This window comes from Prionailurus bengalensis, chromosome D4, assembly GCF_016509475.1.
Source record: "Prionailurus bengalensis isolate Pbe53 chromosome D4, Fcat_Pben_1.1_paternal_pri, whole genome shotgun sequence".
In the NCBI taxonomy this organism is placed as follows: Eukaryota; Metazoa; Chordata; class Mammalia; order Carnivora; family Felidae; genus Prionailurus; species Prionailurus bengalensis.
The window spans coordinates 86,083,359-86,108,590 of NC_057359.1; the positions used below are offsets into that span (position 1 = coordinate 86,083,359).

The window sequence follows — 25,232 nt, forward strand, 5'->3', positions numbered from 1 at the left end:
CGACCGGCTCCGCCTCTTACAGACTTCAAGCCCCACAGTGCTCTGCGCGCATGACGCAGGCAAAGGGGCGGGCAAGACTGCAAGAGAGCCTATGAGACGTAAAAAAAAAAAAAAAAAGCGCCCACTGTTGGCACCCGGAAGGCCCTATTGGTGAGTTATCTGGTTAAGGGTGGGACCAAGTCCTGGTGATTGGCGGCAACCTTGCTGGCCAGGCTGCAGCCAGAAGGAGAGGGTGAACACTCAGCGGCAGGACTTGAAACTGATCTACCGGGAACCACATGTTGGGTTCTCTGGAAAACGGGCTAGAAAGATGTGTAAAGATATGTCTTTAAGAACCGCTGCCTTTCTGTGGGCTGCTCATTCATTCATTAACTCATTCATTCAACAGTATTTATTGATGACCTGTGTACCAGGCACCTGTGCAAAGATCCTCCCGTCCACGTACCAACCAGGCCCGACCTTGCTTAGCTTCTGAGATCAGACGAGCTCGGACGTGTTCAGGGTGGTATGGGCGTAGACAGGTGTGCAAACGTCCTAAATGCGTTTTCTCCTATGGTCTTCATGAAAAACCGACGAGGTGGCCATTGTTAACTCCATTTTACAGATAAGAGAGCTGAAGCCCAGAAGGGTTAAGAGACAGGTCCAGGGCACACAGCTTGTGGCAAGGCAGAGATTTGAACCTAGGTTTGCCCAGCTCCAATGCCAGTTTCCTAACCTCAGGGTGCTCAGCCATGCAGTCAGCAGCAAAGTATTTATGGAATGTCCACATGCACAGGCATCTTGATATGTATGAATATATATGTATACATATTCAAGTGAAGAATATAACGATCACCAATCTGGACACCAATCTGGACATATTCTGATGTCAAACAATTCACTGAGTACCCATGTGCTGTGCTGGGCCCTGTGCCAGGTACTGGGGATGCAAAGAAAGCCTCTCCTTCCAGATGAAGGGGGCTGAGGAAAGCGCTATTCCCTAGGGCAGTCCAAGGAGATCTCCCAGTGGAGGAAATACTTGAAGGGTGAGAACTTTGCCGGGCAGAGGTGGGAGAGGCCTCCCCAGACAGAGGTGACCACATGTGCAAAGTCCAGCAGCATGAAAGCACGCTGGGTGTCTGGGGAACTATGAACAGCCTTGTTTGGCCGGTGCTTCTTGAGGAGTGGCTGGCGGTGAGCCTGAGAAAATAGGTAGAAGCCTACTTTCCCCCTGGGGAGTGGCAAGGCTTAACCCACTAAGAAGTTTGGTCTTGAGTCCCTAAGATGGGGCATAGCATAATCAGATTTGCCTACTGGAAAAACAACTGGTGTTGGTGGGCAGCTTGGTTGCAGTAGGATAAGGCTGGTGGTGTGGGGCCCTATTAGAGTGGCCAGGGAGGTTGATAGAAGGGTTCTAATGAGTGGCAGGAACCATGGGATTGATTCAAGCAGTATTGGAGAGGAAGATTAGAGTGGTATATATGTGGGTGGGGGGTGTGTGAGTGAGTGACCCTTTGAGTTTTGACTCAGGCCACTGAGTGATTGGTCTTGCCATTAACAAGATGACCCTGAGAGGATACAGCACAAAATCCAAGACAGAATAAGACAAAGGACAAAGATCATTAGGTAAATGTCATCAGTACTGAAGAGGGGTACAGTTACATCTCCGAGGGCACGAGGTGCTTCGGAAAGTCTTCTCAGAGAGAATAATATGAAGTAGACCTTGAAAAGGGAGAACTTCCCTTCCTTCTCTTTTTCTTAAGTGGATTTTAATAGGTAGAGAAGGGAGAGGAGGATATTTCAGATGGCCAGAACTTGGTTTGCCTCTTGTGTGGTACAGTAGTAGGAAGTCTGGAAAGTCAGACTGGGGGGCGGGGGGGGGGGGTATATTGTGAAAGATATTGTACGTAATCCCTGGGCCACTGGGGGACTCTGAATGGTGTTGGAGACACGCAAATGATGGTTGGAGCCCCACTTTGGCAAAGTTAATTTCACAGCTACGTACGGCAGTGAGGCCAGGAGCCAGTTAAGAGATGGACTAGGATGTGTCTTCTTGGTTGTAAGTTATGTAAACCCAACCCAAATTAGTTTAGGCCAAAAAAGGAGAACGTTTGGGTTCACGTAACCAAACTAAGGAAAGGGACAGATCTGGCTTCGGGGATGGCTGGATCCAAGGACTCAAATGCTGCCAAGTCAGTCCAGCTCTCTGTTAGTCCTTACCTTCTCGTAATTCTTAGCCCTGCTTCTCTGTGCCTCTTGGCCCCATTGTCTCCTACTGTCTGTGAGTTGTCACCTTGTAGCAGGCAGTGTGATCTCAGGCAGCTCACAACTTAAGAGGAAAGATCTTTCCCATTCGCTAAAAGAACCCTGGGGAAGGGCTGGAGTTGGCCAGTCTGAGCCACGTGTCCATGCCTGGTTTTGTGGGTGAGTGTACGGCCAGGGGAAGCGAAGATGGTTCTTGTTTACCCTGGTGAGCAGGGCAGCCTTGGAGAAGAAAAGGATGGTCTGCATGTAGGAGAACAGGACTCAAATGGGTCACAGAAACCAGCGGAGGGGTTTCAAGACATAGAGTGGTCCGTGACTGATCACAAAAATAACTTAGGACATGTTTTCAAAAATGTGGCTCATGGAACCTGTTTAACTGGAATCCCTAGAACTAGGTGGCACTCAGGTGGCTGGATTAAGGTGTCAGATGCAACCAAAAGTTTGCAGATCGAACTGCAGTCTGACAGTCGAATGTGATGATTGGGAAGCTGTGGGGCACTTTGGAGAATAACACATTGTTGGTTGGGAAGGGAGGGCAGGAGGCACACGGCAAGAGTCTGCAATCCCCACTTCTCTGAACTCATAACCTTGTTTTAGGACTATTACTGACCCTACATGAGGTAAAATTTCCTCCTAGACCTGTTTCAGCTCAGTACCTTAGGGGAAAACTCAGGAAAGCTATAGAAAGATGGCTATTGAGGGCCATTCTGCCTAAAACAGACGTCAGCCAGAAGGGGAGGGAAGAAGGTTTGAAGAGTTTTTAATCCCCTTTGAATTACCTGCGAATTCTCTTTTACAGTCTTTCCTAGGATTCGTGACAATATACTACCAAAAAGTTGGATTGCTTACAACGTGTAATTCCAACTCTATGTCCCCGTCACTAGGGTGAACTGGCAGTGGTTTACTTTTTGATCTTTTGAGGCAAGTGACCATGTATTTGGAAGAGTTTGTCTTCAAGGCATTATACAACTATTTTAGGCAGTTTTGTACTTAGACATTTTTAAAAAGGCTTATTTATTTATTTTGAGAGAGCATGTGAGGGGGGGGGTGGGGGAGAGAGAGAGAGAGAGAGAGAGAAACCCAAGCAGGTTCTGTGCTGTCAGTCCAGAGGCCGACATGGGGCTCGATCCCATGAACTGTGAGATCATGACCTGAGCTGAAACCAAAAGTGGGATACATAACCAAATGTGCCACCCAGGCACCCCTGTACTTAGACATTTTAAAACAGCTTCCAAAAGCCTTGAGAGACCTAGTCTGTTCCTGAATGAAGGGCCATGTAAATTTAAAACACAGGGCTAGAAGGTAAGCTTTTCGGTTTGCTGTCTGGGGAAATTCTATTCCCCTGTCTTCGTGTTTCTTTGGTGAAACTTCGGCTCCACCCCCATGGAGGGAAGAGGTTGGACCACTAGCCTGTCTCATCCTCCCTTCCCCCTCTCGCCTTTGGGGCTTGGTTGCCCGCAGATCTTGTGTGTTATCTCCTCTCCTGTTTCCATTTGGAAAAACACACCTTAGTCCTCGTCTGCCTCGGTCTCCCCTGTTCGAGCGCACCAATCCAGGGACAGCAATTCTGCTGGCAGCCATTCAGGCAAGTATCCCACAAGTGGCTCGTTCCAAGGTCTAAACTGGAGGGACGAGAAAGTAGTAGGAAGCCCACACATTTGCCAGTGAGACTCTGACAGTAAGGAAGTTGATATTTTGGTTTCCATTTGCCTGACGCCTGTCACTAATTCTTAACCGACTCCAAACACAGAGCCCTGGTTTACTGATGAGCTCCTATGGCTCCCACGATGCTGAGACAGGCAAGGATTTGTGTGGGTCTCGTTAGATCGGAGGGTCTGGTTTGGCTTGCTTGCTTGCTTTGCCGCTCTTGTTCCTCCCTTTCTTAGCAGAACGTGTAGCACATAGAAAGTGCTCACTAAATATTTGTTGGGTGTTACATGAAGGGTGACAGAGCCGAGGTGCCAGCTAGGAGGCTTCTGTCTGCAGTGATGAGGGTCCGAGCTAACGCAGAGAACGTGGAAACGGAGAGGAGAGGAGGGGTGAGGGATTGAAAGACATTCTGGAATTCTGTACATGCCCACAGGTGCAAAAATGGCGTATAGAAGCCTGTGCGCTGCCACGGTGTTAGCAGTAGCGAACAATGGAAAACCAGTACCGAGGGAACTGGTTAAATGATACACGATGCATCCGCTCAGCAGCATACTTTGTGGCCATAAGAAAGAATCCGGGAGCTTTTTTTGGTGCTGATGTGGAAAGATCTCCAAGGTACATTAAATGAAAAACTAACAAAAGAGCAGAATTGTATATAGCATGCTACCGTTTGTGTGAAAAAAAAAGGGAAGAGGGAATATGTATTTTTCTTTGTCAATGGCTAAGCGTCTCCGGGAGGTATGTGAGAGGAAATGGGGGGTGGAAGGGGCAGGAGAGAGAGAGGCTTGCCCTGTTACAGCCTTTTGGGCTCTTTGGGTTTTGAACCAAGTGAGTGCGTTCCCTCTTCAGAGAGTGAAATACAAATACACAGATACAGTCAACTTTCAAAAGCGGCACTGTGCAGGCAGCAGGAACCGGGCCCGGCGACCGATCTGATGCTGGATGTGAGAGAAGGCATAGGTGCTTGCCCTGAACCTTGCACCTCGAGTGGCTTACCGGAGAAAAGACGGCAGTTCCGCTGAGCTGCGCACGCAGGAGCAGGTGTGAGTGTGGTCCGGGCCTGCTGGGGTATCCGTGGAAGCAGGGCCCGCAGTTGGAAGTCGAGTTTGCAGTTAGATCCAAATCAGAGCTTTGGTTTGGGGAGTCATTAGCTTAGAGGTAATATTTGAAGGCACGGGAGCAGTGAGGTCCCCAGGGAGGGAGGTGGCCCGAATTGAAAGGAGAGGAATGCGGATCTTCACCATCCAGGCTAGGCATGGGGTTAAAAGACTGTGTTGCTGCTTCATGATCAAAGAATGCTGGTTTTGCTCTGCCAGGACATCCTGGCCCTTCCCCGGGGGAACCCGGGCTGCCTGTGCCCTACTCACCACGGAGCCCAACGTCCCCTGGAGGAATAACCGCTAAAAAGCAATCCTGTTTCCCCAAGGAGGTTATGCTGTTGCCAAGAACTGTATTCCTTTGACTATTCGAGTTTTCTGTTCTTTCAAATTTTATAGTCCTCAAGGGCCAGCAACCCATTTTTGGTGCTCACCTCATCTCAAAGTCCGGCACAGAATGCTGTAAGGACACACTATAAATAGTGACTGGATAGTATTACTCTTTCTGATTGTGGCTTTTATGGAGCAAAAGGAAATAGTTTAGGCTGCCCTGCCCTAAATTCCCCTCGCTAGCACTTATTTTTATAAGTCCCGTTTTGGCCTGGGAAGCCCTCGTTCTCACTTGTTCTCCTGACCTCTTCTATAGTAATAGACGTTCTTATTCAAATACTTTGCCTCCTACACTTCTGTAAGTTTGGTTTATCCATTACTTTGCTTCCTTTAAAAGCTCTTTCTCACCCTCGGCTTCGTAGTCCCATTTTCTTACACTATCTCAGAATCAGAGTAGCTTAGCGAAGTCAACATTTTAGAAAACCTTTCAAAAATATAGTCTGACCTTAAAAGCACAAAGTAAGCTGCTTTTCTTCCGCCACGCGGTCTGAACGTGCCTGCAGGAGAACTGAGCACAGATAAGCATGGGGGGGGATCTAAACTGGCCCAGAAAATTAGAAGGACGGTACAGAGATCATTTAAAATGTCACCTGGGCCTCCCCACTCCCCTCTCCTAGGTCATCTCAAGGTAAAAGTCAGTTCCATGGCATTTATTTCTACGCTTGAGGCTAAGAATTCTTCACATATGGGTTATTGGGTATGAAGGGAATCAGAATATGCCACCCCAGAATATGCTACTTTGGCATGAAGATTATTTTGAGCTAAAGGCAATGGAGGAAAACCACACACGGGAAGAACTTTTTGCCTTCCCCCTCTCTGCTTAAAGGCAGGGCATCAGTTTCCCTTTGTAAAGGTGCCCTCTCCCATCTCCCGTACCCAGAGGAGGAGAATAACCCTTCTCACCAGAGACAGAGAAGGCCCTAAGATGCGTCTGCCTAAATGAGCCTTACTCAGCCTTACTCAGCCTTACTTGGATCTACCGTTGGTTTTGCCCGTGTATTTATCTTACCACGATTTTCCACTCCTAGACGCCTCAGACCCTCCTTTTGTCGAGTCACTTCTCCACACTTTATTGCCCTTTGTTAAAAGGGTATATACAAGCCCCTGAGTCTAACTGCTTCTTTGGGCTTTGTCGTCTGTGGGGACCTTGTGCACATAAAATTAAAAAGCAAGTGTGTATGCCTTGTCTCTTGTTAATCTATCTTTTTGTTTGTTTAATTCATCACAGAACTTCCATCACAGAACTTAAGAGGGTAGAGGGAAAATTTTTCCCTCCCGACAGCTAGGTTCCTAAAGTGCGAAAATTTGGGATTATAACAAACCGTAGCTATTACAAAGAGATTTTTTTTTTTTCTTTGTGTTGTTCTCCAGGCACACACACATCTTCCTAGTGAGAGGCGTGGAGTACAACCTCTGGTTATTCAAATAGTTACTGCGCTCAAAGCAGACTTCATGTTGAGCGCTTCCTTGTGTGTATTTTGTCATAAATCCAACAGCCCTGTGAGGAAGGTACTATGGTTATCAGTACTTGTTGAATTAATTCATTCATCAAGCCCCATTTCGCAGTTTGTAGAACTGAGGGCTCATGAAGGAGCAATCAAGCAGTGAATTAATGGTGGGCTAGACAGAGCTGAGTAAGTATCAGGCAATGCTTATGCACATGTAATTTCTCTGTATGTATATGTATTTTTTTTTTTTTAGTTTATTCATTTTGGAGAGAGACAGCATGAGTGGGGGAGGGGCAGAGAAAGAGGAGAGAGAGAATCTCAAGCAGGCTCTGTGCTGTGAGCACAGAGCCCAAGGCAGGACTTGAACCCACGAAACCATGAGATCGTGACCTGAGCCAAAACCAAAAGTTGGACGCTTAACTGACTGAGCCACCCAAGTGCCCCCATGTAGATATGTATTTAAGCTTAAGGACAAGGTTCTGTATTTCCTCTGTCTGACATTTTTAAAGAATTTTTTGTGCTATAATTTAACATGCAGTAAATGGTGAGGATCCTAAGTATACAGCGGGATGAGTCTGGCACTTGCGTCTTGTCCACGTTTTAATGTCACAGTGCCCGTCACTTGCACCTAGTTGCGTTACCTGCTTATTGAAAGACACCAAGCACCGGGTGTAGGAAACGTGAACTTCATGAACCGACGACTAGCGAACGAGGTCACAGTTCTTGCATCGTGATGGCTCGCATCGTGTTTGCTTTGTTTGCTCATATTACTGGCATCGTATTCATCTCTGAAATGAATTTTCTGATATTAACCTGAGGCAACATGTACAATATTTTCATCTCTGACTCAAAACAAATTTCCTGAATCTGCTGTCTAATGGAGTTCACTTCCAGCAGCAGCTGATAGCGAGATTGAGAACACATGGGGGTGCTCTCCAGGCCCCACCCTGGAGAAAGTCATGAAGCAGCCTGTGTGCTCTCCCTACCCCGTCTAGCTCACCCGACCCTCCTGTGTTACTCCTGGGCCCTTGTAAAGAAGAAAAGCCCTAGGGGACATGAGGGCCCTCCTCAGATATTTGACAGGCCTGCCTATAGAAGTGATCTTGGTTGTTTTGGGGTTTTTTTTCCCCAAATCTTTTTTAATGTTTTTATTTATTTCTGAGAGACCGAGAGGCAGAGTGCAAGCAGGGGAGGGGCAGAGAGAGAGAAGGAGACGCAGAATCCAAAACAGGCTTCAGGCTCTGAGCTGTCAGCACAGAGCCTGAGAGCAGGGCTCAAACTTACCAGCCATGAGATCGTGACTTCAGCTGAAGTCAGACACTTAACCAACTGAGCCACCCAGGTGCCCCATCTTAACTTATTTCATATGGCCTCAAAGGGTGAACTGGCTTATTTCATTCCTCCCCCGCCCCTTTCTCTTTTTCTCTCTTTCTCCCTCCCCTTCCCGTTCCCATCCCCCTTCCCGTCATTCAGTACAACCCCAGTAAGAGCTGACTCTGTGCCAAGTATTATGTTAGGTGCTAAGGATTTTACATTGAGCAAAACCAAGGAAGATCCTGCCAATGCAAGATTTATAGTCTAATGGGAGAGGCAGATGTTAATCCAATCCCTTCTTTGGAATTTCTAGGCTGGGAGCAGGGAGTGAGTCGAGAAGAAAAAGGAGTTTAGAGAGGGCATTCCAGGTCTGAAGATAAGAAGCTAAGAAACTGCTCATGAGCTGAAGGAAAAGGAAGAAAGGTAGAGTGTTTGAAGTGCTGAGTTGGGGCGCGGGCAGGTCCCACAGTGGCCGGGGGTGCGGGGCGGGTAAGTAATGGTAAAGAAATTAAGGAGAAAATGAAAGGGCGAAGATGTAGGACCAGCTAGTGGAAATTCAGATGGGATGGACTTCAGTTCACTCCAGGAGAAAACGGTTTAAGTAGCCAGAATGGAGGGCCTTGGGGCATACTGTGTTTGTGATCACTAACGGTGTGTAAGTAGTATCTGGTAGAGAATACACAATCACAAATGACAGGTTGGACCCCAGATGGTCCTTACGTGTCTGGAGCTGGAAGTCTGTGGAAGTCTCTTCTATCCTAAGATTGTATGATGAAGACACAGGGAGACTGGCTAGGCCACTGTAGGCATCTCAGATGCAGACAACGGGGACCCGTCAGACAGAGGAACTGGGAGGGAGGTGGTCACTGGTGACGTTTGAGGACTGACTGTAGATCTTGGGAGAGAGAAGTCAATGGTGCTTCGCTCCATAGGTTAGAGACTGTGCAAATAATCAAGCACTGGCGGAAGTGAGAAATCACAGTCTTGGATCAGTTTTACCAAACCCACACTAAACTGCTGGCACTTCTGGGAGAAGTAGGAAAGGTAAACGAGTGCACATGAAGCCTGGAGGTGTAAATTTGGGGCTTGTCGGTAGTACTGATATCATTGGAATGCAAAGCACAGTCTCTGCAGAAAAAGAGAGAGAGAGAGACTGAGCTGGTGAAAGAGACAGAGATTAGATGGTTCCATGGGGTTCTGTAGAGGAGACGCCTTCCGTTGGCATCCAGGATAGAAAATAGGTCTGCCGGCATTTCTCAGAGTCACCTTTGGAATTTATTTTGGTTAAAAAGACAGGTGCTTAGATCCCACTCCTGAAGATTCTGATCCAGGAGGTTTGGGGTGGGGACTGGGAATCTATATATGAGAGAGACAGAGAGAGAGGGACAGAGAGAGAGAATCCCAAGCAGACTCCTCTACATTGTCAGCACAGAGCTCGATTGTGGGGCTCAAACCTACAAACTGTGACATCATGACCTGAGCCAAAATCAAGAGTCCGGAGCTTAACCAATTGAGCCACCCAGGCACCTGGACCATAAAGACTATAAAGACCATATAGACCATAAAGACTATCTTTATGATGTGTGGTGGTGAAGGATTTCATAAGTCAGAAAAACAAAGATCAGAAAGGAAAAGATTGAACATGTTTACACTAGAATTTTTGTATTTATTTTTTTAATGTTTGTTTCTTTTTGAGAGAGAGAGACACACACAGTATGAGTGGGGGAGGGGCAGAGAGAGAGGGTGACCCAGACTCCGAAGCAGGCTCCAGGCTCTGAGCTGTCAGCACAGAGCTCGATGTGGGGCGTAGCCTTACGAACCGCGAGATCATGACCTGAGCCAAAGTCAGACACTTAACAGACTGAGCCACCAAGGTGCCCCTGTTTTTTTATTTTTGAGAGAGGGAGTGTGTGCAAGCAGGGAAGGGGAGGGACAGAAGTTCCAAAGCAGGCTCTGTGCTGACAGCAGAGAGCCCGATGTGGGGCTTGGACTCACAAATCAGGAGATCACAGCCTAAGCCAAAGGGGGATGCTGCTTAACTGACTGAGCCACCCAGGCGCCCCATAGCGTTTTTAAATTTCTGCATGGTAAAAGATACCAGGAGTAAATTTTTGAAAGAAAAACCACTGTTTTAAAGAAGACATCTGTGCTTTTTTTAACCGAAAAGTGGTATTCAGAGTATACAAATAATTCTTAGAAATCAATTAGGAAAAGACCAACAACCTACAGAAGGGGAGTGGGCAGAGGATCAGCAATATTGTACATCCTAGAAAAGGTAGCCCATAGAGCTAATAAGCAAAGGAAAGGATGTCCAAGCTCGTGTTATCAGGGGAGTGAAAAGTGAAACCACATCTCAGTGAGACCCTATTTCATGTCCTTCAGACTGGCCCAAACCCATTTCGGCCAACACCAAGTGTTAGCGAGGATGCAGAGCACCCACAACTCACATGCTACAGTTGGGGGAGGAAATCGCTACTCTTGCTTCGGAAAGCAAGTTTGCAATATGTAGAGAAAATAAACAGGCTCTTATGACCCAGCAGTTCCCCCTCCTGGGTATGTGATCTAGGGACATGATTATCGTCCTGAAGGAGAGTTGTGAAAGGATGTTCATTACAGTGTTGCTTAGAAACTGGAAACAACTGAAATGTCCAAGAGTAGGAGAATGGAGAACAATGGTACATTAATGCAGAAGGATGCTGTACAGCCGTGTGTGTGAATGAATTAGAGCTACGGGTATCCACATGTCTAAATCTTGACATCAGATTGTTCAACCAGAGACATTAGTTGTGGAAAGACATACCATAGTGCGGTATTTATTTGTGTAAAATTTTTAAACATGCGAAATAATATCGCATATTGTTTACGAGTAAGTACGTAGGTAGTACTAATATAAAAATATGAGCCAGAAGTATATATCAAATTATTTAGTGATTGTTTCAGGGGAAGGAGAGAGGGCAGTAGGATCAAAGAGAGGTACCCCGGCGTTTCAAGTCTATCTGTAATGTTCATTATGTTATCTATTTTTCTGTGTCTTGAAATATGTCATCATAAAACAAATTAGGGAAAAAGTTTGGAGAATCAAGATCTAGAATTGGTGCTTCCCAAATTTCAGTGTGTATATGAAACCTCAGGGGATTTTGTTAAAAGGCGATTCTGTTTCATTAGGCCTGGGGTAGGGCCCGAGAGTCTGCATGTCTAACCGGCTCAGGCCCAGGGGCCAGGGGCGCTCTTCTGAGTCGCAAGCGTCAGAATGACCTGGGTCTTCCCTAGGATTCTTGCCACATAGGGGACTGTTCAGAAGCGCCCACCCTGGATAGCATGCGTCCCTTCGGGGCCTGGGCGCAGCCAGAGGCAGATCTTGTGCACCTCAGTGGAAAAACTCTGAGGACCTGCCGAGACAGACCTTGGAAGGATTTCCCCAAAGAAGTAAAAGCTGCTAGTGATCAAGGGAGGTATGCAGCAACATATGTTGTCTGTTGATTTTTTTTTTTTTTTCCTTGAAGAAGTTCCTGTTTAACACTTTGTGGTCATACCTGTAGAGGTCTCCTGTGGACAAATTATACTGTCAGCTGGAAAGCCCTCCAGTCATGACCTTATAGGAGAGGAGAACCCAGGTCACTGAAGAGTGGGGAAGGGAGCGAGCAGATGCCCAGACATTACACTTACTGGGATCATTTGGTAGGCGGTGGTTCCCAGCTTTCCGGATGGCCGGTCTGGTGCTGAGGAAAGCACAACAGACCTTCCAGGCTTCTGCTGTGGGGCACCCGCACCTGAAGTTTGCATATGCTACTCATGAAGTCATAACAAGAGGCTGTTTCACAATTTACTGTATTTGCTAGACCCAGATGTGCTTTTCTTGCACAATATTTTTGCTCCTGTGAAACGCCATGTACTTGAACATTTCCTGCTGAACAGTAAGTGCTGTGAGGGCAGGGTCCACACGTCTCCGGTTTAGCACCTGGCTTACCACCTGGGATCTCATAGGTGTGCAGTAACTATTTATTGAATAAGTGAAAGAATTTGGGCTCAGATACAGTTTTTTTTTAATATCTTAAAATTATTTATTTTTGAGAGAGAGAGAGAGCAAGCGAGCAGGGGAGGGGCCGAGAGAGAGAGACATAGACTCCGAAGCAGGCTCCAGACTCCGAGCTGTCAGCACAGAGCCCGATGAGGGGCTCGAAGCCACAAACCGTGAGATCATGACCTGAGCCGAAGTCGGACGCTTAACCGACTGAGCCACCCAGGCGCCCCTCAGATAGTTTTTTTAAATGAAACTTTTTATTTTTGAGAGAATCATAGATTCATATAAAGTTGTAAGAAATAACACAGAGAGGGACACCTGGCTGGCTTAGTCGGTAGAGCTCATGACTCTTGATCTCGGGGTCATGAGTTCAAGCCCCATGCAGCGGCTTAAGGAGAAAGAAAAAAGAACAGAGAGAGATCCCATGTGCCCTTTACCCAGTTCCCCCCAAGGTAGCATCTTACGTCACTATCATACAGTGTATCACAACCACAAAGTTGTCATGGATACAGTCTGCTGGTCCTAGATTTCCTGTTTTACGTGCAGTTCTGTGATATGGCTGGGTCTGGTTACCCACCACCACAGGCAAGGTACAAAAAGGCTCCATCACCGCAGGGTGCCTCATGTAGCCCTTTATAACCATGCCCACCTCCCTAACCTTGTCATTTCGAGAATGTTATATAAAGGGAACCACACACAACGTAACCTCTTAGGATCGGCTTTTTTCTACGCACCATAATCCCCTGGAGATTGGTGCAAGTTGTTGCATTTTCCTGTAGTTTGTTCCTTTAATTACTGAGCAATACTCCGTGGGATGGATATACCGTAGTTTGTTTAACCATTTGCCCTTTCAAGGACTTCTAGGATTTTCCCAGCTTGGGGCTTTTCCGCAGAAAGCTGCTAGGAAACATTTGTGTACAGATTTTTGTGCCTATCCACTTTCATTTCTCCAGGATAAATGCCCAAGGGTGCAATTACTGGGTCATATGGGTAAACTGCATGTTTAATTTTATAAGTCACTGCCAAACTGTTTCCCAAAGAGGCTCAGCTTACCATGTGACATTCCCACCGCAGTGTGTGAGAGGTCCGGCTGCTCCTGTCCTCACCAGTATTTGGTGTGGTTGCTGTTTTTTTTTTTTTTTTTTTTTTTTTTTTATTTAGAAAATTTTAGAGGCGGTGGTAGAGATCGTTACTAAGAGAAACCTTGCAGGGAATTGTAAGACTTCATTAATAGTAGAGAACCAGATGAATTCTGGGGACATATGTCTTTGTTGGAAACTTAGTGAGTACATAAATATTCTAGGAGGAATGCATTCCAGAATGTTGGAGAAAAGAGGATTTGAATGAGAAAGGTGATGAGTAACAGTGAAAGTAACATCAGATGCACCGAAAGAGATGTTTCAGAATAGCTAATTCTGGGGTGGGGGAAAGGGGAATGAGAAGGAAGCAGGGACCCACCTGAGCTTAAGCAGAGCAAAGGTGAGCAGACATTATCATTTGTTTATTCATGATTCATTTATTTAACAAATATGTACTGAGCAGCCTGCTATGAGCCAGGTACTCTGAAAGACGCACAGGGCCTGGTGGTGACCAAGATAGATAAGGTCTGTGGGGTTTAGAATAACGAACATGTATTTAGTGGCTACTATGTCAGGTGTTGTGCTTTTAATCCCCCTGTGGAGGCAGATGTTATTTTAAGCCCATGTCATAGATGAGGAAAGAGGTTCGGGGAGGGTAAGTAACTTGCCTGAGGTCACAGAGCCAGTGTGCCAAAGAGATCCAAATCCGGGCACGCGTGTCTGACCACCTTATGGCTGGTGGAATTTGCTAAGGGTGTGGTAAACTTAAGATCCTGGTCCACAGAGCACATGGTACCTGCAACCCCAGCAACACGGTAGGGGAACAGGGTGCTGTCTGAAGCAAGAATCAAGGGGCTCTGATTTCCAGGGCTCCTTTCGCTCTACAGACCTTCCTGCTTAATTCCTTCTTCCTGGTATCTTAAGTGTCTTCAAACGAGGACAGAATTCTTCCATCTCACCCCTGGAAATTAATGTATAATTGCAGCTCTGCTTTTTCGGTGTCGCTTATCTTCAAGAGAGACAACTGGTCCCTTATGTGCAATAAGCTGTTCTAGTTCCTGGTGTTTAGAAGCTCAGGCTCCCTCCACGCCTCAGTCTGTAGTCTGGCACATTTTTTAGCCTCTCTGTTCCTCAAATAGGGGAATCTCTTCCATCTGTCTATTACTGTCTGCTTATCAAGGGGGCTGAGGCATTGTCCTGGAGCTCCTGACATTGAACTCTGCCATCAGTAGGCTTCTGAAAAACTGCCTGTTGCCTTTCACAAATTCTCTCTGCTGATCCAGGAAGAGTCCCCGTGCTGGCTTTATTCCAGCAGGGCTAGAAATGACTGAGGCCTGGATTGGTGGGGTCTGGCCTGTCGTTAAGGTGAGTCACTAAGCTCCAGGTCAGTCGAGTAAGAACCTGTATCATTGAGTGTCAGCTTCTTTTCTTTCCTTATTTAGTTTGACTCTTTGGAGGGGGTTGTCCTGCCTTCCGAGAACCTGAGTTATGTAATGGTAATTTTTCTAGCCTCTTTGTGGGGCTGGAAATCTGTGCTCCTATCCCTGGCCTTATTTAGAGACGTGACATGAAGGTCCTCAGCTCTGTACACGCTTGCAAAGCATGATCCGGCATCCTCACACATTAGTTTTGCTAAAACAGTTTATTTAGAGCCCAGACCACACTGCATGTGAAGAACTTGAACTCTCTGGTTCTTTTTTGCACCTGCCTTGTGCTGGTGACATGTTCTTGGGTCCTAAGTATTTTCTAGGTGAGGTCGCACTGCTAGGGCAACCCTTTTAGGGAGGAGATGTCATGCTGAGCTGTGATGCTATACTTAGCCTTGCCCTGGGAGGCCTACTGCTTGGCCCCAAGCCTCCTCTTCTGCAAGGTTGGCGGGGGAGGGGTCTTATTTAAAACTCTGGAAAAAGCGTGTAATCATTTATGGCAAATGTCCCTTCCCAGGGCTCTAACAACCTAAGAATTGATACTACTAATAAGAGCAGTAATAATAGCTAACACTAATTGAGTAGTTTTTAAGTGACAGACCTTGTGCTTAAAATAAACTTTTATTCTAATTTATTCTTTCTAACCCTGTTAAGTAGGCGATAGCAACAACCACATTTTATCCAGGAGGGAACTATTGCCCAGAGAGGTTAAGGACTTATATCTGTGACTGAAGCACCTGCCCCTAAGGACCGTATCACCCGTATGTCCTCCCAGTGGTAGAAAACAAACAAGGCCTTGACCTTCCTTATAAAAGTGCTGCAGAATGGTGAACGGGTTTCCCAGGGATTCCAGAGTCGTCTGGAAGAGCAGTATTTTTCAAAACACTGTCTGTGGACCACCTGTATCAGAATTCTCCCGGCTGCTTGTTAGAGTCGCAGACGTGCTGAATCACAGCCTCTGGGAATAGGGCCAGGGAACCTGCATTTTTAGAAAGCTTCCCCCAGGGATTCTGGTGGACTTGAGTATTTCCATTGGCTTATTAATCACAGTTTATGGGTAGGCCTGAAACCAACAAAAAGGATCTGTGAGTCTGCATGGCAGTGGCCGGGCAGACTTTCTCTGTAAAAGGGCCAGGTGGTAAATAGCTTGAGCTTTGTGGCCCATGCAGTCTCTGTTGCAGGTACTCAGCTCGGTCTTTGTGATGCCAAAGCCGTTGCAGACTACCTGTATCCAGAGGGCGTGGCTGTGTGTGAATAAAACTTTGTTCGCAGTAACAGGCAGTTGGGGGGCCACCGTTTGCTCACCCCGGAGAGTCATCCTGGCCCACCAGCCCTCTGACAACCCCTTTTTGTGGGAGTTACCCTTCCCCTGTCTGTTACCTGTGGAGAGCTTTATCTGTTAAGGTAAAATCACCTGTTGTAATAAACTCTGAGTCTTAGTGCCATAAAATAAGAAAAGTTATTTTTCACTCACATCATGTGGGATCTTCTCTGTGGTCACCAAGCCTCCTTCATGTTGTGGCTTCACCCCCCCCCCCCCCTTGGTCTTCATTGCCCTCTCCATTCAACCGGTGGATGAGGAAAGAGAGCAAGGACTATCCGTGGAAGAGGTACCCATCATTTCTACCCACACTGCACTGGCCAGAACTCTTACTGTCTGGAGTCCAAAACCCATGAATTCTCAAAGCCTGTGAAGCCCTTGGTCTCTAGACGCTCTCTGTTTGCTTCTTGTGTGTGAAATCCATCTGGCTCTTGCCCGGGTTCGTCTCTTCTTTGTAAAAAACCTTGCTAAGGTCGGCCAGTGGCAGCCATGCACAGCATCACTGCTCTGTCCAGCCACTCTCCCTAGGGCTGCAGGTCCGCCTTCTACATTACCGCGGGTGTAAGTTTCATCCCATATTTTGCCACCTTGTTACGTAGATCTCCATTTTCCCAGCCTCTGAGATCAGTTTCCTTACTGGCAGCTGCCTGCCTACCAGGCCGGTGCCACAGATAGTAGGTTGTTGCTATGGGAGCACCCCACTTGCATGATACCTACTTCCATATGACTTTGGGTGACACCACAGCTTTAACGGGTAAACCTAAATTCTAAGGGATGAACACACTCAGTGTTTAGTTCTTGCTCACATCATATTCTAATACGGAGGCTCTTGGAGGTGTGGCCCTCTGCTTCGTCTTTCAGAGACCCAGGTGTTTTTCCTCTTGACGCTCTGCCCTCCTGGGGGTCCTTGCAGCCCTCCCCACCCTGCTGGCCAAGGGAAAGGAAAGTAAGACGTCCCATGGGATGTGCCTGGAAGTGGTGCCCATATCCTCTTTGCCAGAGCCCAGTCATGCAGTCACACTGCAAGAGGGGCTTGGGACACGTAGTCTAGTGACAAGCCCAAGAGGAAAACAGATTAAGGTTTGGCGTGCACATAGCAGTGTCTGCTTCCTGGGCCAGAGCTGTCTGGACGGATGGAACAATGACCATTGGCTTATGAGAGAGAATGTCAGCCTTCGTGCCCACGAGGGGTGCTGTCAGGCATTAGCTAGTTAGATCCAAACGGTGTGCGAAGATCTCCACTAATACAACAAACATGTCCCGCATGTCCACTCTGTGCCGAGCAGTAGGCCAGGCGCGGGGACCTGCAGGAGAACAAAGTTCCTCTTGGAGCTCCGGGTGACCTCTTCAATCACATCTCCTGTGCTGGGTCCGAAGGGGCCAGAGAGCCTGGGGACGGCGTAGGGGAGCCAGGAGGGTTTCATAACAAGGCGGTTTGAGTGCCTCCTGAGGCCGCAGAAGTGCACCCATATAGTTCAGCCTGGCTCCCACCATCAGCAGGCACTGTCTCTGCAGTGTATTGGGGCAGATGTAATTAGAGGGGGAAAAGGACAACCGATAGCAGATGTTCTGTTTCTCTCTCTCCTGGTTGTTTTCATAGGACACTGCTTTCCCACTATGAAGCTTCTGAGGATGTGATTGCCCCAGGACACAGACCTGTCATCTTTGTTGAGTTACTTTCTGGCTGTTGGCAAAGTTAGGGAGCTGGCACTGTGTCTTAGAACACCCTCGGTGGTGCTGAGAGCAGCCCGGGGAGGGGCCCAGAGCCCAGCATGTCTGTTCTTTTCATGATATTGGCTATTCGTGTTAGAAACTGCTGCTATTGATGGTGGGCTGGTGGCCCCACTAAAACTGAAGAGGTGGGCCGAGCCAGGCAGACAGAGCTTTCAGTCATCAGCCACTGGGCGTCCACTCTCTGCCTGATCTCTAGCTGGTGCTTAGACACTCCTGTCACTGGAGCCCCCTCTCTCGGTTACGCAGGGCCACCGGGGAAGGATCCTGAAACTGTTATGTAGGGCAATGGCAGATTCTCCAGGAGGGTTTTGAAAATGGACATAGAGGACATATTTAATACAGACCAGAAGTTTTAAATCTCTTTCAGGGATTTGGGGGTGGGGGGTGGGGGGGGACAGAAAATCCTGTCACTGAAAGCAGGACGGTTGCCTGGGTAATATCTAGGACACTCTTCCAAGCTGCAGTCATTAATTTGTTGCACATTTTCTGCTAAGGAAGTGGAGACTACAAAAGGTTAAATTTCTCATATAAGATTAATTCAGCCATCTCTGTGAAATGGTGGAAGCAGAATACCATTAGACCCTCTAATCTCATTTCTCTCATGCTGTCTTGCTTGGAGCCTATCAAATAGTGTCCTGGCAAAGAGTCAGGTCCGTGGATGCTAAACAGCAGAGTCAGTCTCTTCCTGAGCGTGCCAAGGAGGCTGTAATGTAGAAAATGTAGCCACCTTTTAAGGAAGGATGAAAAGGTACAAAATTCACCTTTCTCTGCATGTTAGAGCCCAAACATTTTTGGATATATCAAACATGGAGCTCCCGTGCAGTTCTGTTTTCTACGTTTCAGTAGGAGTTATTTGCATGACCTCTGAGGACAAGACTTGTTAAAGCTGCTTGCATTTGTGAATCTCCGGTGGTTTCAGGAGCACTGCTTGGGGTCCTAAATATACTACCTCGTGGATAAGATATGTATCTTTTGAGTGTGTAACTATACATTCAAGATGTAAATGCAGTAAGAGTTTCACCCGTGTTTTAATTGCTCTTCTCCACAATGCATGTGATTTTTCTTATCTGATTTAAGCCTCCTGGGGGTGGGGGGTGGGAGAGGCATTAGCTACTGTTATATAAAAACTGAATATCCTTGAAGTTAGGTTTTTAGATTTTTCTGTCAGGGATGCTCTCTTTTTTTCACATTGTCATATTGTCATAAATTAAAGCGGGGGGGGGGGGGGTGGGGAGGGGCCTACCAGGATTTTGAAGTTTTTCCCTCCTATTTCAAGTTTCATTTCTGCCATATAGCATCAAATAATGCTGGTTATTTTTATGTTGAACATGTGGGACAAAGAGGCTCTCTTAAACGAAAGATAATTGCAAGCTTTGTCCCTGGCCTCAAGTTTACTGCAGGGTTTCTCATCCCCTTTGGTTATACAGAAATGAAATTATAAACCACCAGTCGCCTTGGAAATTTCAATCGATTCCAAATGACTAAATATTTAATTCAATCATTGCCTATACTTGCAGGGATGACTCGGGTGTTTTTCTTTTTACTGAGGGCTCCAGGAAGCTGGGCACTGCAATGGCTGCTGAGGACTGTGTCTGTGGCGAGGAGGCTCCCCTGCAGTGAGGAGCTGGGGCGAGCCTGTTCCATAGCAGCCCTTTTTGCAAATGGTAGTGGATTTTTGCAGAAGGTTTGTGGCCAGATCGCTATGTATAATACTGATGAAGCATTTTTGTTCCAGCTCTGTCTCGGAAGACCTAGGCTGTAGACGTGGGGATTTCAGTAGGAAACATTATGGATCTGTGGAGCTGGTAAGTTTACACTGTCTGTTCAGTGGTAGTACATTGATTTAGATTTAGAGCATCGCCAAGCTCATCAGATCTTTTGTTGTCTATTTACTGTCAGACCATGTGGGTACAGTATAAGGCTTGGACGGGAAGAAATGACTGTTGAAAGGCCATAAAAATCCGATCATCTTTATCTACTTGTTTTTATTGTCACGTACTCTTAATCTGTGTCTCCCAGTCTGTTAAAAAATATGTTGTGGCTTGGTATTTTTCTCTGGTGTATAAAATCGGGCTATGTAATTCAATTAAATGATTAATGAATTAAGAGAGGCAGCATTGGGTTTTTGTATTATCTTATTCTTAAAAGTTTACACACCTAGTTTCTGAGGTTTAAATATTATTGAAAGACTTATTCTGATTTTCTGTACCTTTGCTTTCTGGATATGTGATAGGAGTTAGAATATTGATTAGATTTTTTTTTTCTTCCTATTAAAAGTATATTTGTTGGGCTAGATAAATGACTTTAATAGATGATAGTTATGCGGAATGAAAATATACACATTTTCCTTATGAGAGACATTGGGTTTATGTTATGATTTTTGGAAAGAGTATGCTTTCATTTTAAAAGAGGAATAATAATAATGAAGGCATATTTTAGCCTCAATTTTTTAAAGACAGAATTGTGATTTTGGTCCCCCATGGAAATTTGAACAAATTTGCAGGAAAATGTGCTCATGGAATTCTCTTGATTATTATCTAACACTATTAAAAACATTAAATTTATTCTTTCTATTTACAAAAAAAATGAGTTGCTTGGATCCATTTGTGTCGAACCCAGTTATCCTCCACTAATATATGCTGCATTCTTGCAGGGCTTAAGTAGTAGGAAAAATTATACCAGAGTTGTGTACCAGTAGCATTTTATTTGAATTCCAGCTTATCTTACAGACTTGACTGTATTATCTGGCCCAGGGCTGAGTAGTCTTGAAAATATAAAATAAGTAAAAGGTTTGGTCCTTGTTCTTAAGGAGCTTACTGTCTTGAGCTGGGCAGATAAGATACGTAAAATATCTAAAAAATGAATTTAGTCACATAAAAGACACATTGCTTGGCTCAATCAATGCATGTTCTGTGTCAGTCATCGGTGGCACCAGGCCAGCTCAGACCACCGCCTCTCCCGAAGGAGCACGTGTGTAACTGTGATTCGGGGCGGGAACTGGTAAATATCGGAAGAGGGATACAGATAGGGCACGGTGGGGGTTCAGAGAAGGGAGGGTGTGACCCTTCCTAGCCAGGGATCTCACGGAAGCAGCCTGGAAGGCCTCACACAGGCTGTCTAACGTGGGTTGGTGGTGAAAGATCGACAGTAGATGTTGGCCAACAATGTGATTCTTGGCGGTGCTGTATTCCAAGGGCAGTGAGCAAGTGGCCCTGCCTAGCAGAGAGTGTGAAGCAGCAGAGCCGAGTGGTACAGAGCCGGCAGACTTTGACATCGGGCCGGCTTCGCATACTGGCTCCACCACCCACTGTTGTCTGGGAGCTTCTCTGAACCTCAGTGGTGCCAAAGAACACATGCTCTGAAGTCGTGCCTGTTTCATCATTTCCTAGCTGTATGATCTTGGACTTCTTTTGGCCCCCACTTTCTCATCTGTGGGGACATCATATTATTATATAAATGGAGCTATTAATATTATCTGCCTTATAGAGTTGTCGGGAGGATTGAATGAGATGGCACGCATAAGCACAGTTCCTGTTAGGTAGCCATCTGTGGTGGTATAGATAAAATTTGGCAATAAAAGTAGAACCGTGACTCTCACTCAGGTAAAGACTTTGAACCTGATCCAGTAAGTCATACGGAGCTCTTATAAACAGTGAGAGTGGTGTTTGGGGAGAAAACAAAGTCATGAAAGATGGATTATTTATTCACTTACTTATTTAAATGTTTATTTTTGAGAGCGAGCATGCGTGCCGGTGGGGGAGGGGCAGAGAGAGAGGGAGACAGAGGATCTGAAGCGGGCTCTGTGCTGACAGCAGAGAGCCTGTTATGGGGCTTGAACTCATGAGCCTTGAGATCATGACCTGAGCTGAAGTCAGACACTTAACTGATCTCCCAGACCGCCCCAAAGGTGACCCTTTGTAGGCTTGTGGGAACCACACACTGTCGGGTTGGGGAGGTACTTGAGTGTAGTGGTTCTCAAACTTGAGCAGCCACCTGCATCACATGGAGAGTTTATCACAACAGGCTGCTGGGCCCCATCCCCAGAATTTCCAATCCAGTAGGTCTGGGGTTAACCCAGAACGTGCATTTCTAGCAAGTTCCCAGAGGATGGTGATGTTGCCAGTCCCAGGATCACGCTTGAAGAAACACTGCCTTGACGAGCCCTAGACTAGCCATCGTCATCCCCAGCCTGATGAGGCAGCTCACTGGCTAAAATTCTTCCTTCCATTTGTTCAGATTTTTACTCTGGAGCCATGAGTGTGTGTGTGTGTGTAGTTGACTTTTTGAATATTATAAAGTAAATTTTAAATACATTTAAAAATTCCAATAATGGGAATTAGGTGGTTCACTTGGTTAAGCATCAGAGTTGATTTGGGCTCAGGTCATAATCTTGAGGTTTGTGAGTTCAAGCCCCATGTCGGGTTCTACACTCACAGCACGGACCCTGCTTAAGGTTTTCTCTGTCCCTCTCTCTGCCCCTCTTTCACTTGCATGCATTCTCTCTCTCTCTCTCTCTCTCTCTCTCTCATAATAAATAAATAAGCATTAAAAAAATCCATGTGTCATTCCTCTGCCCTGCAGCCCCTTTTTTCATCTCCTTTGGGTACCTTCCAGGCTTTAGAGCTACTCACCTCATTCCCACCTAGTTGTAATCAAATTATATGTATAATTTCACATTTCTCTCTCTTTTTCATTTAGCTATATTTTGTAAATGTCTTTTTTTTTTTTAACGTTTACTCATTTGTGAAAGACAGAGACAGAGCATGAGTGGAGGAGGGGCAGAGAAAGAGAGACACAGAATCCAAAGCAGGCTACAGGCTCTGAGCTGTCAGCACAGAGCCTTGATGTGGGGCTTGAACCCACAAACTCTGAGATCATGACGCTAGCCGAAGTCGCATGCTCAACCAGCTGAGCCACCCACCCAGGTGCCCCTGTAGATGTCTTCTTGTTATATAGTCTTCCAGTTACCATTTTAATCATGTGGTAGCCCAGCATTGCCATAGATTCTCTGGGTTCCAGTTCCCCTCCTTTTGTGCAGTTAGGTTGTGTCGACTCTTCCCTTGTCAGAAATGACAGGCACTGGTGATTGGCATGGTTGAGACGAGTGAAATGAGCCAAGTTCCATTTTTGCCCTCTCAGGATCTCTCGAAATTCTGACTCCAGTGTTTTAAGGAAGGAGACATTTGCTGTCCTCTTGACCAACAGGCGTGATTAAATTAGTAACCGTTTTGTGGATTCTCTGGTCATGAGAAAATAAGGTTAATTTTTTTTTTTTAAACACACTCGGGTTGATGAATGTTGTTGGAAACTCAATAAATCTTGGGCATCCTGAAACTCAAAGTTGATAAAAGGGTGGCCAGCAGCCTGTAAAATTGAAATTTTTGCATAGACTTCTTTTGACCTTGACCGAATGAGGTAGAAGTCCTTGTGAAGAACCAAGCTTGGCTGTTCACATCGACAGTGAGGATAGGTTTCGGGGCTCAGTTGGCTTGATTTAAATTGGGCGTACACTTGGTGAGCGAGAACGTGGAAGCTCAGACCTTTATGAGAAGGCTCACGGAGGGCTTCTCGGTGCTCACCCGATAACCATTTGGTGGAGGCCTGTCACCCCGCAGCAGGCCCGGTGCTAAGCCCCGAGAGGAAGGAAAAGCAGTTTCTCTGCCCTCCTGGAGCTGTGTCTGGCTTTAGGAACCTCCAGCGTTTAGTGCCCAGGCTGCTGCCTCACTGGATCCCAGCTGTTCCCTGCCTTCATCAGGGATTGTTTCCTTGCAAGGAACAAAGGCCCACTCAGTCCAGCTCAAGTCTGAGGCGATTCACGGAAAGCATGTGGGTGGGTCTCACCAAAATGAAGCTCAGCCAGCACAGCTGGGCCTCATGTGACCGGGAAGCCATCAAGCAGCTATTTTCTCGGGTTCTCTCTGGTCTGTGATTTCTCCCCTGCAAATCGGTGCCGCTCTGTCTGCGGCCCAGCTCCCCTGATTGCACAGTCACCTCTCTCCCGTCTGTTTTCCAAGTGGTGATGGTTTGTTTATTTGTTTGTTTGGTTTGCTTTTTTTTTTTTTTTTTATTGTGGTCAAATATGCACTACATAAAATTTAGCATTTTTAAGAGTACACTTCAGGGGGGCAGTGAGCATATTCACAATGTTGTGCACCTATCATCATCACCCACTATCAGAGCATTTTTCATCATCCCTAAGAGTAACTGTACCCATTAGACAACAACGCCACGTTCCCCTCTCTTCCCAGCCCCTGTAACCTCTAGTCTACTTTCTGTCTCTATGAATTTGCCTACTCTAGGGACCTCATGTAAGTGGAGTGCTACCCTCTTTGTCCTTTGTGTCTGGATTATTTCACTTAGCATGCTTTTTTCAAGGTCCATCCATGTTCTAGCATGTATCAGAATTTCTTCCCTTTCATGGATGAATTGTGTCCTTTATAGACACCACATTTGGCTTATCCATTTGTCTAAATGAATGCTTGGGTTGCTTGCACTTGTTTAGCTATGGTGAATAATGTTGCCATGAACGCTGGTGTGCGAGTATTTGTTTGAGTCGCTGTTTTCAAATCTTTTGGGTCTGTTAGCTAGGAGTGGAATTGCTGGATCCTGTAATAATTCCATTTTTAACTCTTAGAGAATCCCCAAGCTTGTTTCCACAGTGGCCGCGCCATTTTACGTTTCCATCAGTGATGCACGAGGGTTCCACTCTCTCCACATTCTCACCCCTATTGGCTCCATTTTGTTTAATAGCCATTCCAATGGATGTAGAGGGGCACCTCCTCATTGTTGTGATTGGCCTTTCGCTCGTGATTAATGATGTTGAGCATCTTTTCATGCGCTTAATGGTCATTTGTATTTCTCCTTTGGAGAAATGGTATTGAAGTTCTTTGCCCTCTTTGCCTGTTTTTTAATAGGGTTGTTTGTTTTGCTGTTGAATTGTTTGTCTTGTACTGAGTTACAGGAGCTCCTAATATATTCTAGATACTAATTCCCTCATCAGATATATGATCTTCACATCTTTTTTCTTGTTATCTTGGCTGTTTTCTTACTCTGTTGACAGTATTCTTCGATGCATAGAAGTTTTTAATCTTCATGAAGTCCAATCCATCCACTTTTCCTTTTTAAAATGTTTGTTTGTTTATGTAATCTCTACACCCCACATGGGGCTCAAACTCATGCCCCCCGAGATCAAGAGCCGTGTGTTCCTCCGACTGAGCCAGCCAGGTGCCCCTCATCTATTTTTTCTTTTCTTGCAGGTGCTTTCAATAGTATATTCAGGAAGTCACTGCCAAATCCAAATGTCATGAGGATTTCACCCTGTGTTTTCTTCTAAGAGCTTGATAGTTTTAGGTTTTACGTTTTTTGTGTTTGATCCATTTTGAATTGTTGTATGTAGTATATGGTGTAAGGTAGGGGTCCAGCTTCATTTGATAGGTTTATGATCTATTTGGAGTTATTTCATGTGTGTTTGGAGTGACACAGGGGTCTGGCTTCATTATTTTGCATG

The 25,232-nt window shown here is 46.1% G+C and overlaps 1 protein-coding gene across 2 annotated transcripts in view; it reads left to right on the plus strand.

Moving 5' to 3' along the window:
• The window catches only part of GARNL3 (GTPase activating Rap/RanGAP domain like 3), a 149,294-nt gene that overhangs the window by 18,792 nt on the left and 105,270 nt on the right, over positions 1 to 25,232 (plus strand). Inside the window, exons 1-2 of one of the 2 annotated variants that reach the window (XM_043566979.1) lie at positions 18,353 to 18,473; positions 19,461 to 19,530. In XM_043566979.1, the coding sequence (XP_043422914.1) occupies positions 18,466 to 18,473; positions 19,461 to 19,530 (78 nt within the window). In that variant the 5' untranslated portion in view covers positions 18,353 to 18,465. Of the gene's footprint in view, positions 1 to 18,352; positions 18,474 to 19,460; positions 19,531 to 25,232 lie in introns of those variants that run through there. The other variant, XM_043566978.1, reaches the window with a different exon arrangement.